The sequence below is a fragment of the Simochromis diagramma genome, unplaced genomic scaffold (assembly GCF_900408965.1).
Source record: "Simochromis diagramma unplaced genomic scaffold, fSimDia1.1 OVJJ01000107.1, whole genome shotgun sequence".
In the NCBI taxonomy this organism is placed as follows: Eukaryota; Metazoa; Chordata; class Actinopteri; order Cichliformes; family Cichlidae; genus Simochromis; species Simochromis diagramma.
Window position 1 is genome coordinate 8932121 of NW_024387209.1, and position 14634 is coordinate 8946754.

The 14634-nt window shown below is 36.9% G+C and overlaps 1 protein-coding gene across 2 annotated transcripts; it reads right to left on the minus strand.

Annotated features, from left to right (window-relative positions):
* Positions 1–1185: 1185 nt before the first annotated feature.
* pspc1 (paraspeckle component 1) lies at positions 1186–14318 on the minus strand. 2 transcript variants are annotated; one of them, XM_040051517.1, is made up of 10 exons: positions 13606–14318; positions 13207–13356; positions 12944–13095; positions 11614–11709; positions 11274–11470; positions 10852–10936; positions 10453–10558; positions 5721–5778; positions 2120–2256; positions 1186–1691 (listed from the first exon to the last, which is right to left on the minus strand). In XM_040051517.1, the coding sequence occupies exons 1-10, from the start codon at positions 13984–13986 to the stop codon at positions 1506–1508; spliced, it is 1548 nt and encodes a 515-aa protein (XP_039907451.1). In that variant the 5' UTR covers positions 13987–14318; the 3' UTR covers positions 1186–1505. The 2 variants fall into 2 exon arrangements, 1 of the variants encoding a protein (XP_039907451.1); XR_005698795.1 differs by lacking the exons at positions 1186–1691; positions 2120–2256 and adding an exon at positions 3408–4019 and having other exon boundaries at positions 4055–10558; positions 13606–14315.
* Between the last annotated feature and the right edge of the window lie 316 nt (positions 14319–14634).

A 14634-nucleotide genomic window follows, 5' to 3' on the forward strand; every position in this document is an offset into this window, starting at 1 on the left:
CAAAGTGTGGAACATTTGCTGACAACCAAGTTCCAGACCTCCTCTACCATTAACATCAGCACAAAAACTGTAAGCCAGGAGTCTCATGGCATGTAGTCCCATGGCTGAGCAGCTCCTGTAGATGTAATCTACCCAGTACTTTTGTCTAAATACTGTACTTCAATATTTGACTCAAATCTAAAGTAACAAGTCTAAGTTTCAGTTTGCTATGCCAAATTATAAATATTTCAAAAGGTTACCACTTGTTAAACTTGATAACCCAGTCTTGGAGAGATATTCAAAATCCCATGCTGGCAAAGCTCGTCAGCTTGTTACAATGAACATAGCAGAACACGTAACAGGAGCTGAAAGCAGTTCCTAACATCTCGAGGCAAACATTTTTACCGGGTGTTTGACATAACTGGAAGGGTGCGGTGGGGGACCCAACAATATATCAATATAATAATATATCGCTTCCCATACCAATGTCTTGATTTGGTGCTGTAAGTAAATGTGTAGTGAAGAAACAGAAATGTGATGCATCATAACTGTCTTGTAATGAATAAAAACAAAAAACAAACAAAAAATAATAATCACTGCATCATTCAACTGTTTTTGTAGGTGAAACATCACCATAGCATACTATAGCACATACTGTACAGTTCCTACCCATAATTATCATCGTTTACTCATTGTGCCTGCATACAGGTCAGCACACACTGAGGACGGCAACATGTTATCATACATTCTTGTGTTCACTTAATATTTGTTATTTAAAACTGTAACATTTGTTTTAAAACGTCTTGATGCATTCTCAATCATCCAGGGAAGTAAATCTCCAAAAAGTTGATTCTGTTTATCTGGACGTAGCGTTTTGTGGGAGAAACGTTTCGTCACTCATCCAAGTGACTTCAGTCTCAGCTGACTGCAGGTTTCCCCAATCTTATAAACAGTACATCTGCATAATTTCTGAAACCAGCCCACTGAAGGAACAATGGGCTGGGAGGTCAGGAACAGACCACTGTTCCTTCAGTGGATGCAGATGTGCTGTTTCTCGTAGTGTTTCTCCCACAAAACGCTACGTCCAGATGAACAGAATCAACTTTTTGGAGACGTAACATTTGTTGGTGCTGACTGTCAAATTGCAGGAATAACACAACTATTTTTTTGAGAACTTTGACTTTGTGTTTTTGTAACCTTATTTTAAAATTCCCTTAAACCAACTTAAAAGTTTATCTCACACAATAGAAGTCATTACGACTGCAAACCTGCCTACCCTTAAAAGCATCCCTTAAAATGCTATGGAACTATGGATCCACAATGAAAAAACCCCCCGCTTCATTCGGACCACAGAGGGAAGAATCATATTCTACAAAAAAGTAAACACTGAGGACAAGTTTAAATAAAAAGCATGTTCTGTAATTTTATCAATTACAAAATAAATGCCCAGGAAAGGTAGCGGGCTTGTAAACTGTAAAAACAATAATTAGGGCTCATTAACACAGATCCATGAATACCAAGAGAGGTTAGTATCTACGACGCTTGTTATTTGGTCCATCAAAGACTCCCCCCACAGGACTGCCCCTCCCAAATCCTGGAGCTGGTCCAGCCTGGGGGCCCAATGGTGCTGGCTGCTGCGGCTGCTGCTGCTTTGGAGAGCCAGCATCGGGTCGCCCCCCCATGGGTCCGCCTTGTGGGTATCTATCATTTCGCTGTGTTATCATGACGTTGGTGTTGTAGAAATGGTGGGACATTGAAGGATTGATATAAAAGTTGTGTTGCAAGTATGAGAGAATTTTCCCCCCACAAAGACATGAACAGAGGCCAGAAGAGCAATGATGCAAGGAGCAGGATTTTCAAGAATGGGTTCAGTCAGTGTTTAGTTTGATCCAAGTGTCATCATCCAACAGTAAACGGGAGAGAAATAAACCACGTAGACAAAGGGAGAGAGAGGAATGAAACTGTTAGTTAGGTTTCCAGTTTTAACAAAGCTCGTAAAATCTTAATTTTTCCCAGTATAATGTTTTTAAGGCTTGGCTGATGTTCAATTACTTTTCAAAATCATTTTTAGAAATTTCTTGGAAGCCAAATGAAACTTTTCTTCTGGAAAAACATTTCTTTATTTCTCTATATACATTACCATGGCTCCATTCTCTGACATCAATGGTGTCCCCATTTTTGCTGTTCCCTCTGGGCCAGTGGGTCCTCCCCTTCCACTCATGCCCATCATTTGACCTTGGTTACCACTGGGCCCCGCAGAGGCCTGGTTATAGCCATCTACACGCAAAACAACGGAGCATTGGTTGGTCTTGTGGTAGTTTAGTGTAATTAATGTAAATCAACGGTAGCTTAAAGACAGAGCTATTGTTAATATTTTAAAAGTTAACATTGGTTTTTGGTCAAAAGGTAAAAGATCCTGGAGTCTACAAGATGTACTCGAGCAACAAAAAGGGAATTACTATTTTGAGAAATTTCATAGGAATCCATCCAAATCTTCATCAGCATCACAGTTAAAACCAGGATGTCAACCTCAGAGTGACATAAACAAGATAAAGCCAAAGTCACCAGAATAATGAGGATACATCACCCAAATGTTTTTGCAGAATTTCATGGCAATTCAACAATGAACCAACCAAATGACCGACAAGACCATAATACTTGAGATAAAATAAATAAATATATTTTACAACCAAAAACCAACGTTAAGTTAAAATAGTGGACAAGGACTATGTTCCGACAGAATTATAAAGGCTGCCTCATGGTGGGTAAAAGACAGAAAATAAATAAATAAATAAATAAAAATAACACCAACTCCTAAAGTCCATAGATTTCTAATAACCCTTGGATTGCACATCACCATAATCACAATAGTATTTATTAGAGCTGGAGAAGCTAGATAGTAATAGTCAACTACCCCCCCCCCCCAAAAAAACAACAAAAACAAACATGTCTACAAACATGTGATTCATTATTTAACCCCCACCTCAAAAGACTCTGTACATTTCTGGAGCTAATAATCAACTTGACTTGAAAATTACTCTCAATTCAGAATCAATGATCAATATAATCCTATTTACTGAATTAGGCCAATATTTCTTTTACATGATAAAAGATGTGAGCAAAAAATAAAGAAAATCATTCTTTAAGAAAATCAATCATACTTCTAAATTATAGGAGATAGAAAGAGCATTGTACACACAAGTTTTCAAGCATTTTGAATGAGGATTAATCACCATTTGAAAACTGACTATTATCAGAATACAAATAAATAAACAAATAAATAAAACGTATACTACATATTTTACTTTGCATTCAGGCATAATCAACATAACTAGATCAGCAAAGGCAGTTTAACTAACACAAACATCTACAAACCCCCCCATCAATAGTTTCAGAGCAACATCATAATTCTGCCAGACTCTTATTTCTTACAAACAATGCCATACATTCAGTGTATTCATATATTATTTCATTTACTGGTTAAAGTAGCATACTCAGAAAATAACTTTATGGAGTTGTCACTGGGACAGGCGAAAGTGATATCAAAGAAAACAAATTAAAGAAAGTTGTTCAAAGTGTATCTAACACCATTTATATATTAAAACAAATGACATGTGTTAAAGAAGCAGTGTGCAGGACTTGGTAGAGATCAGGTAGCAGACTGGAACCAACTACAGTATTTGTACTTCACTCTGTACATATATATTAGAAACATAGAGCTCAGTGTTTGGGTATTATTGGACACTGCAGAAAAATGACACACTATGACAGGCCTAGTGAAAGTGGATCTGTTGTTTCCACGTACAAAAGAAGCGTTTCTTCTAAGCTAACAAAAATATACGAAATTACATGGGTTTCTACACTAATGAAAACACGATTAAGGATACTATTCAATTTCCTCTTACTTACATAGTAGTAACTTTAATTGTGAGATTTTGGAGATGCTACACATCTACCTTAACAGTTCCCCAATTTTTCCATCTTGTTGCATTAAAATGTTTTCTGTGACAGTTTGCACACTGTTTTAGCATTAGCTAAACCTTGATGGATATTAAGCATTTAGCATTAGCTAAACCTTGATGGAACATAAAAGACTGTGATACATTATAACACTGCACTGGATGTCATGGATCTCTTACAGCAATCCACAAAGTTACCAAAGACAGATTAAGGTAGGGCAGGCAAGTTACAACTAGCTAGCTAACGAATCGTCAATTGTATCTTGGATTATTTTTAGTTATTAAAGCAAAAAAAAAAAAAAATTAACCATTGCTATGTACAGTTACATAATTGATTGTTAATTAAAATCAATACTGTTTATTATTAAAGTTAATATCATGGATCACATTAGCTGATGAAGTAATTTGTAAAGCTACTCAACTGGCATTTCCACTCACACAGCAATAACGTTAGCAAGAATTGGGGGTGCTATAACTTAGCTAAACTACATGAATTTGGTGGTGCCAACAATGCCTGATGACCTGACATTACTTTTACAAAGAACATGAATTTAGCAGCTGATGAGCTCCAGAAGTGAAATTCATCCTGTAACAGAAATCACTCACCAACATTACCCAATACAAGGCCAACTATAAGGTCCAATATAAACTGAAGCCCCTGCTTGGGTCGCCTGTTTTATCAAATACAGTACAACACTAATTAATCTTGCTTTTTCGAGGCACTAAAGAAGGCCGTTATGGAGCAAGCACAGACAAAACGGCTTTTATTTTTGCAGAAAAACTGCAAGCTCCATTAAGCTTCTGTTAAGCTCCATTATAGTCTGTTCACAGATTGCAGAATTATTCATGTATTCAGATGCTTCTATATTGGCAGAGTTAGAGTACCACCAGACGCTTGCCCTAAATCTACAGTGTACCAAAAGCTTTGTAATATTAAGCTTCTTTAAAAACTGAGGAATACTTTGACTTTTTAAAAATAATAGAGAAAAAAAATCATGTCAAATGTATGACACCTGCAAATCATTTTTTTAAAGCACTGTAGATAGTTACACTGAAAAGCACACATTACGAACCAGATACAGCACTCCCTTTAAATGAAGTTAGCTAGACATTTTGCTATGAGTTATTGAGTTGCTATGAGACATTTAAATGAGTTACTGCAGAATGGTTTATAAGGTGATGTGCAATCCTAGGTTATAGTCTTTATGCTAAACAGCTAACATTAAGATTAATGTGTCGAGTCTATATAATGAGAATCCACAGTCCCCAGCCCCTCATCCTGCACTCAGAAGATCACAAATTGTTGAAGACATGATTTGTATTCCCAACATGAAAGAAAAAGAATTAAGTCTGCATGTACTGCAAGGCTAAAGGCCAAGACTTGCACAACTTAAAATATCTCATAAATGAATATGTTTTTAACATTTATTATCTATTATGTCAGACCCACACAGAGCTGAGGATGAAGGCTCAGAGACCCAGTAGTTCTCAAACTATCAACCCCACCACCCTAAGAGACAGTACCCATTCAGCACACTGTAAATTCTTGTTAGTATCAAGTCCATGTTATTGTGAGGAACATAGTTTATTTTTACTGCTGTGTACTGCATCCCAACTGACTCCATTTCCAACTGAAAAAGCATTAAAAACACTCCAATATATGTTAATTGCAGTGTTGGAAATAAGCCACTAGGAATGCAAGAAGAATAAACCTGATACATGAAAACAAATCACTTGATCTGGTTTTTGTATTAACCAGTCCTTACACAATGATGCCCATACCTCCCATATTAATGGCTCCACGAGGGCCCAGCTCACCCACTCTCATTTCCTGTTCTCTCTGGAAGAAGTGAAGAGAAGCCTTCAGAATAACACTGCTAAAATACAAACGCTCAGCGGAGAGCCAACTGCAGAACACTCACACTCACAAATCATTACATTTCCACACAATGGCAGACAAGCAATCTCACACTTGGATGAATAGCAGTTGTAGTAAAGCTAGAATTTAGTGTTAGCTTTAGTGCTTCTTTGACTCTATTCAAACAAGGACAAATTACTTTTGTAAAAATCTGTATCAAATAAAACTGTTAATATCTGACACACCAAGTTGGCAAATTTCATAAAGCACGTTCTTCATATGTGAATCCAAGGACAGCATGGTGACTGCAACAATACTGTAAGGGAGCCTTCATTTGTAGTAATTTATCAAGTTACAGAATGTCAAGGATGGAGAACAAAGTAAATAGAGTCCATTTTGCCTCTCTCTCTACCAATAAACAGTTTTTGCAATAGACCCGCGTCAGTACAAAAATGAAAGCACTTGGACATATCCGAGTACAGCATGTACAAGTGCATTTCTCCTTTAAATAATTAAAAATATTATATATAAATACAATATAACTGGTTTGTAATTTTTGCAAATCCAAAAATGTTGTTCTGAAGTTCTTTCCTTGTTTTTTTTGTTTTTGTTTTTTTTGTTGTTTTTTTTACATAAACATATCATATAACAACTAGTATTGGAATTTTTGGTTTGCATTGAAAGCTAAGCACAAAACACACACAGTCACCATATTTACCCAAAGTCAAAAATCTATGTACATGTACATTAATGGTAGCAGACAGGCGAGGATTTGGTGATACCCGCTTAAAAGGTCATTTTGGTGTGTCCGACCCCATGGTCATGCTCGCTTTTCCACACGCACACAACACCCCTACTAAGACATTTCATTCACACACACACACACACACACACACACACACACACACACACACACTCTAATACACACAATCCTGCAGACACAAAAAGTAATTAAGATTCAAAACAGACCAAATCTAGTATGAGAAAACAAAAAAAAAAAAAAACGTTCTATTTTAATATAAAGTAAAACTTGTATGAGTAGGTCGATATGCACATTTCCACAATTAAATCACAATCTATACAACAGACTTTCATAATACAGTTCAACAACAATCATGAATGTGGCCTACATCAAAGATATCATTGGAGAAGGTGGGAGAGGAAACAAGTTACTGGAAATACTGTGATTCTAAACTTCTGTACCATTTACTGTACTTACCTTTTAAATGGTCACTATGTTGCAGTTTTAAGAAAACTGACTAAAATTGCACTAATCTAAAGTATCTATCAAACAGTGATTATTTTACTGCTACTTTAAACTCTAGAGAGCAACAAATGCAAGATTTAGATTCTTGGGAGACAATAAAACCTACAACATTGTACTACAACCTACACCTAAGTACTACAAATTACAAGGACATGAGCAAGTTTAAAAAAATATTTTACTCATCATTGCAAGATATTAGTATTATGTGGATATATACTATGTCCACATTAAGTGGCAAATGTCCTGACAAACAAAACATGAAACCCTCATAGTTGTCTGGTTAATACAAAGTGGTTTCTAATTGCTCTTTCTCGGGTATTCTACTACAAAAATGTTCATGTTCATTGACACTTCCATTTTTTGTACTGTATTTTTTGATTACTACTCTGACTAAAAGTCATAAGAGACAGATGGCAGACATTGGTAGGTCTAGGTACATTTGTTCAGCATCCATTTGCTATGTGAAAGTAAAGAGACGCCAACAGGACCTTTAAACACAGCAAAGGACACGAAGAGAAAAGTTATAACAGAAATCAATAAAATGCAGTATCATACGAACAGCTACACACCTACATGACAGCATAGTCAGATCATTACAAATAGTCACTGCTGTTAACACTAAATGTTGCTTTTTACCAGCTGATCATATACAGAGCCCTCAGCATGTTTAAAAACGAGATATTTATAGACTCTGTAAAGATATTTTCAAAGTTAAGCCCTACATGTTACACTTTAATAAGATAGAACAGGTTGGGGTGGATGTCACATGTTTTATTACATAACTAATATTTTTCTTTTTAAATTATAGCAAAAATGTCTATGTAGCAAAAACTCTATTCACACAACCTGTATTGAGATCATGAGAACTTTAATTTAGAAACTGGCAGTGCAACAGAGCTACACTGTTTGACTTCAGATTTTGTTTAGTGCATGTGCATCCTGCTAACTGAAACGAAACTAACTGAAACGAAACCTTACAAAAAGGTGGATTGTCACATAAGACTGTTGAGCACTGAGACATTAATAGCTTAATTACCTAAAACAACACTTCTGCAAAAATACTGCTAATACTTAATTTTTATTTTGTATAAAAGCTTATTGTAGTTCTTTAAGAAACTAAAAAATTAAAAAGACCCCTTTTAAAAAATAAAAATAAATCAGCTTAAAGTTTTGAAAACATTGTCATGATCTTCTGAGCTCAGCATCTGAACTACACAAAGTCTGAGACGGATGTAGTTTCTATGAGTGTCCTAACTACGACCAGTCTTGCAGTCATATTTTCTTGCTTCATTACAATTTTATTTATTTAAATAAATAAATAAGAACAATCAAAAAACGCCAAGAGTCGATTAACAATCCTCACAATAGTGGAGCAGTTATAGCTGCATATACATTTGGGACGTGTTTGTTAAAGATAACACGTTTAAAGAACAACACATCTAAACCCAGTTTACTTAAACCATGCTGGTGGTTCACAGCGTAATGTGTGATTAGAGATTTAATGATGTATGTGACTGCATTGGACAGATTAGGCTATGTTATTCCATACTGTTAGCAGACACATAAATGTGGCACAACCAATTAATTTTTGCTTTATGAGGAAAATGAAAAAAAAAGAAAAAAAAAAAAAAAAAGAAACAAATTAACACCAACATGCTGAACATGTATCACTGACTATGTTACGACAACAAATAAGGCTTACTGTAAATCCTTTATTATTTTACTTAGGAATAAATATACATAAACTACATATACATTAATATGGTATTAAAAAATATTGTAGGTCACCATTTATTGAGTACTAACTACGAACAAACAGTTTTCTCTATACATATTTACACAGTTGAAATGCCTAATAAGCATTTCAGGAACTATGTGAATTCTACATCAATCACAATAATCATGCATTTTGAACCCCCACTGACAACTCTGAGTATTCAATGGCTCTGACTTCAATGGCTCTGACTAATAAAGCATTACAAGCTTTCATAAACAGGAGATGAAGTCAAATAAAGCTTGAAGTGAAATAAAGCTTGTAGAAAAACTACAAAAAAATATAGTGAGTCAGATTCTTGTCAGTTGAAGTGACGCAAAATGAATCCAAACAGGAAAAACATGTTCTGCTCAGCAAAGACCACAGACTGTATATAAAATATAAACACAGCCACCAGGTCAGGGAAGTGAAGCTAATCTTGAAGTTCCCTCACTATCACTGGGGGCTGCTACATGTTAGCTATTTGTATTAACTTGTTAGTCGTATAAACTGAGTACAAAGTTAATATACCAGTGAACTCCAGTCACAGAAATGTTTTGAATCATGAAATTTCATCAGTGCCGTCATTTGTTAGAAAATTTGTGTTTTCTGCTTATTTTTGCATAAGTTGGCTTATTTTACAGTTACAGAACGAAAGATTCCAATTTACAGTTTTGGCAAATAGAAGAATTTGAATGCTATTTATACATCTACAATGCACACAATAGTGTTGGTATGACCAAGTGCTGTGACCAGAGAAAGGGAAACCGTTATCATTCCTAATAATATCACTTATTAAAGTTAGCAAGCTAGCCTGTGATACCTGACCTTTAAGTGGTGTAACTTCTTGTTCCAAATAACCACTTCGGTAACAGCCACATGCCAAGCTCGCAGTTTCCAAAAAATAATATTTCTTTCACTAGTTGGACAAAAGAGCATGCAGCACTTTTCCTACTAATCAAATTTGCTGTCAAACTAGATTTCTACACAAGTCTGACTATAAAAGAAATGTCAGTTCTGGGGATGTTTCTATAAGGATAGCGACCTGAAGCACAAACTAAACCCAACATTTGTGCATGTGGTCTGACATACTCACACTACTTCTGCTCTTAGAAGCCAAAAATGATAACTTCAACCAACCCAGCGTGTTAAAATTATGGGTTATTTTGGAACTGATGTATGAAGTACAGGATACATCGTCATATTAAAACTACTTCCTCAAGAAAGGAATAAAAGAAACTGATTGCAACAGATAAGACACACTACTAGCAACAAAGTCCAACAACTGAAGGTTATGAAGTAAGATGTAAAGGTACAGCTCTGTATTGATGGCTATACAGGGTGTATCACACTACTTAGGTAGTTTCATCAAAGTCAATAAGTCAATCTCTTTATATTCCTACATTTAGACCTTTGAAAACGAATTATAAAACAAAACAAAACTCTATGGTGCGATGTGACGTGCATAAATATACAGGTTGTGTATGTAAGTATTAAGTAAGAAAGTATTAAAAAAAAACACCAGCCTTTAGGTTACATTACTGGCAGATGCTATTAATTTTAGGTGGCTGTGTACCCTCACATCAGTATAGAAAGTAACCAGGCAGGTGGATGTATGTGCTCCATCTGTACTCACGTTTTCCATGTAGTTTGGTTTGAAGCCATCTGGTTGGCGTCTCAGGTCCTCCTGCTCTCTGTGCCTCATCAGCTCCTCCTCCCTCCTCCTCCTCTCCTCCTCGTGCCTACAAAGCAAAGAGTGAACAATGTGTGAACAATTGCAGATCGATTAACACAAACCTCAATGAGCTTTAAAAGAAAGCATCTTATCGTCAGATCGATTCTAGTCCAGTAATTTTCATTTATTTTTAATATGTAAACAACCAAAATAAATGGGACAAGTGGGGTAAAAATGAACCACGACTTTTAACCTAACAGATCTGTGCCTCAAGAGAAGCAAAACAATATCATTTGGCCCTTTACAGTAAATACTAATCACATTCTCATGAACTTTAACTGCTTAAATAAAGAAGCACACCTCATCTCTATCTGCTTTCGTCTCTGTAGCTCTTGGTTGCGAAGCTCCTCAAGTCTCCTCAGCTCCTCCTGACGTCTCATTAGGTCTAGATCAATGACAGTAAACGTAAAAAAGTTCATCCAAGAAATGAGAGACTCACTGGAAAGGAAACTGATTGTAAGGCTACATTATATTGCATGATATTTATTTTCACAAAGTTCTGTGAAATAACAATTTTTCTTTCTTTAATTTTTTAAATCAGAGAAAACACTAACAGAATTATTAACCAGTTCATTTCGGAAAGGTCCATATACTTTTCTTCCATCGAAATATATGCAAAAAGCTGATTAGCATCTCCAAAACATTACTAGATATTATCCACATTAGCAGGCTGGTATTAAACTCCATATGTAAAAATGAGCAATAAAGGTCACAGACCACACCTTGTCTCATTAACATGAGCTGATGTTCATGCTTGGCTGACTCCAGCTCGGCCTCCAGTTTCTCTTTAGCCTCTTTAATGTTCCTGTCCACCTGGTCCCTCTGCTGTTTCTCCATCTCATCAAGAGCTTTCCAACGAGATGAGAACTCAAACTCAAACGTCCCGGGCTGAGCAAAACGTGGCTTCTGTTCTCGTTCCCTGAGGAGAAAATGCAAGTACTGTCAATAAATCCGAATTATAGCATTCCTCTGATACGGACCTTCAGTTGTCTACAACAGTATCAAAGGAAGGAAACAAATCCACTGAATTACGATGTGACTGCAAAATGACTCATTGCTTACTTATAGTACTTCGGAGTCTTTTGGAGCAGTTTTTCAGTAAGACCATCCTCATCATCAAAATGTTCTGCAGGTTCCACAATGGCAGGACAGGGCGTTCTGAAAAAACGTGAAGAAACTGTTAATTCTAACATTAGCAGATATTATCGTATGTACAGAATGATTATTTACACAGAACTATTGTATAGTTCTGTGTAAATAATCATTCTGTACATACGATAATTTTTAATCCTACAACTGTTTATAACTTGCATAGTTCACATTTCTGTATAACTGTATATCTCATATTTCTGTACAGTTTTTTTATTTCATATTTATATCCTGTTCATAGCTTGTACTCACTACAGCCTGTACATACTTATAGAATATTCACAACATACTTCATACCGTGTACATTATAACATACCATAATAGACCCATTTCTGTAATATACTTACATATCTATATTATTGCTAATATATATTATAATATATCTATATCACTAAAGCACTTCTGGATGGATGCAAACTGCATTTCGTTGCCCTGTACCTGTGCATGTGCATTGACAATAAAGTTGAATTCTATTCTATTCTATTGGTTAATAAAATTTGGGAGATCCGCATATATGCATTTGGCAACCTGTTTTGCCAAATGCCATGAGGACAGTTAATTTTCCACTGGACAATCTCCTCTTATTTTAAAAATTCAGTCACTTCTCACCAGCTATCCCCAGCCCTTCCTGGCCTGCATTTTTTGCACAACTGCTGGCTCACTGTCCATGCTGCTATTCGAGCATTTCTCAGTACCCTTCAGCTGCTTCTCCAGATGGACTCCAGCTCCATTATCTTGGACTGCAGCTTCTTGACATCTCCTCCATGCTGTAGGGTCTGTTAGAATGTTCAGTAGGAGGAAAACTGGTTCATATGATGCTAAGCTACTGTCACCAGCTGAAGTCCCAGGAGATTTAGTTAGGATTTCATTCGTGTGACAACTCTCACCGGAGAATGATTTGATTATATTGCTCACATATTTGTGACAAAGTGATTATGGAAATAAGTTCTGAAAGCATGTCCAATTTGTGCAGACTCATGTATCTGTACACTCAGACTTACTGTATTAATCCTATGAAACATTGCCACAGGAAGTACTGGGGATACCGATGAAGGGTGACAAAATTAATCCTAAAACCATCTTTTTCACTTCTATAATGGCAAGGACCTAATGTGGTGTTGCTGCAGTTTTAAAATAAAAACAAGTTACTTTAAAGAACCGAATGTAATTACAAACTTAACACCAGAATGAACATATTCAAATGTTTTCAGCTCATTAATAGCCTCATCCCTCTGCTCCTTACGTGGTCAGCAACAGTGCTCCCTCGGTGCAGCGCTCCAGAGCTTTACGCGCTGCTACTTTGCTTGCAAACTCCACAATGCCTCTCCCAGTGGGACGACCTCGATCATCTGTCACAGCAATAGCCCGTTCCACTGGTCCAAACTGGGAAAACGCCTGAGGATACAGCGAAGTTAGGTAACCATAAATGCATAAATCATTGTAGCAATACAGAGGAACGAGACATGCAGATTTTACTAAATAGTTTTCTTCTCTTGTCTACTCTACCTGTTCCAGCAGTTCATTTGTCACCACAGGCAGCAGATTGCGCACTGTGAGCGCAGAACCGTGTGTGGCAAAGCGGACTCTGATTGGTCGATTATTCAAAATAGTCCCATCCAGCTCGACTTTAGCGATCTCTGCTACAGTTCGGGTTTCCTGAAGGGATAAAGACGCATTCCCTCAACATTGCTTTCACGCAACATTGTTAAAGTGTGCCTGACATAACGTATAGGATGTAGAATTGCAAAAAAATAAATAAAAATAAATAATTTACTTTCAAATATAAGACGCTAGCTTCCAATATATATTAATTAGTAATGCTACATAAAAGCTTGCTATATGTGTGTGTGTTTATTATATTTGAGGCTTCACGTTAAAACCAACAAGTAGAACTATTTTCCATACCAAACGAATGAAGCCGAAGCCCCGCTCTCTGTTGATGAACACCTCGTTGACGTTCCCATATTTAGAAAACATGTTTTTGAACTCCTCCTCTGGAATATCCGGCGGGAGACTGCCGACAAAAAGACGGGAGCGCTGAGTGAACGTCTTTTCACCGGGCTTTCGGAAACTAGTAATGTCTAGGGTCATTTCTGTCGGGCCTTCGCCGCTTCCTTCCACAGCTCCTTCCATTTGTTCAGCAACGGGGGACTGCCTCGGCGGCGGGGCCGGGCTGTCTTTGTTCGCCGGTGTCTGCTCCGCCGCCGGTGAGTCTGTTCCGCGTCTCGCCGGTTGAGGAGAATTGTTGCTTTGCATGTTAACTTGTTGCATATTTCGATTAGCCATGCTTGGAATACTTTTGTTGTAGAAATTTGCCCAAGTTTAATTAACTGGCTGCACACCAGCAATGCCTGCATACGCCTCCTTCTAATTTTAAAGATGGCGACGGCTGCGTGCGCAACTTTCTTCCAGTTCTCGTGAGATTTGTGGCAGACGCATCGGGTAAGCGTTACCATAGTCACTACAAGATTTGATGGTTCGTTTTAGTGTAAAGAAGTATTTACCAATTACTGTAGAAAACAGTGAGAACTGTGAGAAGAGACTTTTGCAACTGACCCTGTTACTAGTAACAGCACGTTTGAAGCTGAAGCTCCGGCGCATTCAACACGCTTACGAAACGAGGCTTGGTTCGTCTGAACAGAGTCACGTGACCAATGACGTCCGAAACTTCATTGGACACGATTCAACAGAACCTTCATTCACCATGGAACATGTAACAAGGAAGGTTAATTAATCAAAATGATTTATTATAAACATAGACATAACGTCATTTTTTTCACCCCAAAAAATACATGTTCAAAGCATCATATCAGCCCAATATCAAACAGAAGCTGTTAATTCAGCTCTGTAGAGTGGGCATCATAATAAAGCAGTTCATTTTAAGTTGTAGATTCATGCTGCTCTTCATATTTTTGCCCACCAGATGTCACCAAA

Bases quoted from the DNA above. Each gene is read 5' to 3' on its own strand.
- pspc1 (XM_040051517.1), bottom strand. From the start codon at position 13,986: ATGGCTAATCGAAATATGCAACAAGTTAACATGCAAAGCAACAATTCT. The intron at 13,096-13,206 runs GTAGAGTAGACA...CTGTATCCTCAG, and splicing joins CAAATGAACTGCTGGAACAG to GCGTTTTCCCAGTTTGGACC. The intron at 10,937-11,273 runs GTGTGGTCTGTG...TCATTGATCTAG, and splicing joins GCTCATGTTAATGAGACAAG to ACCTAATGAGACGTCAGGAG.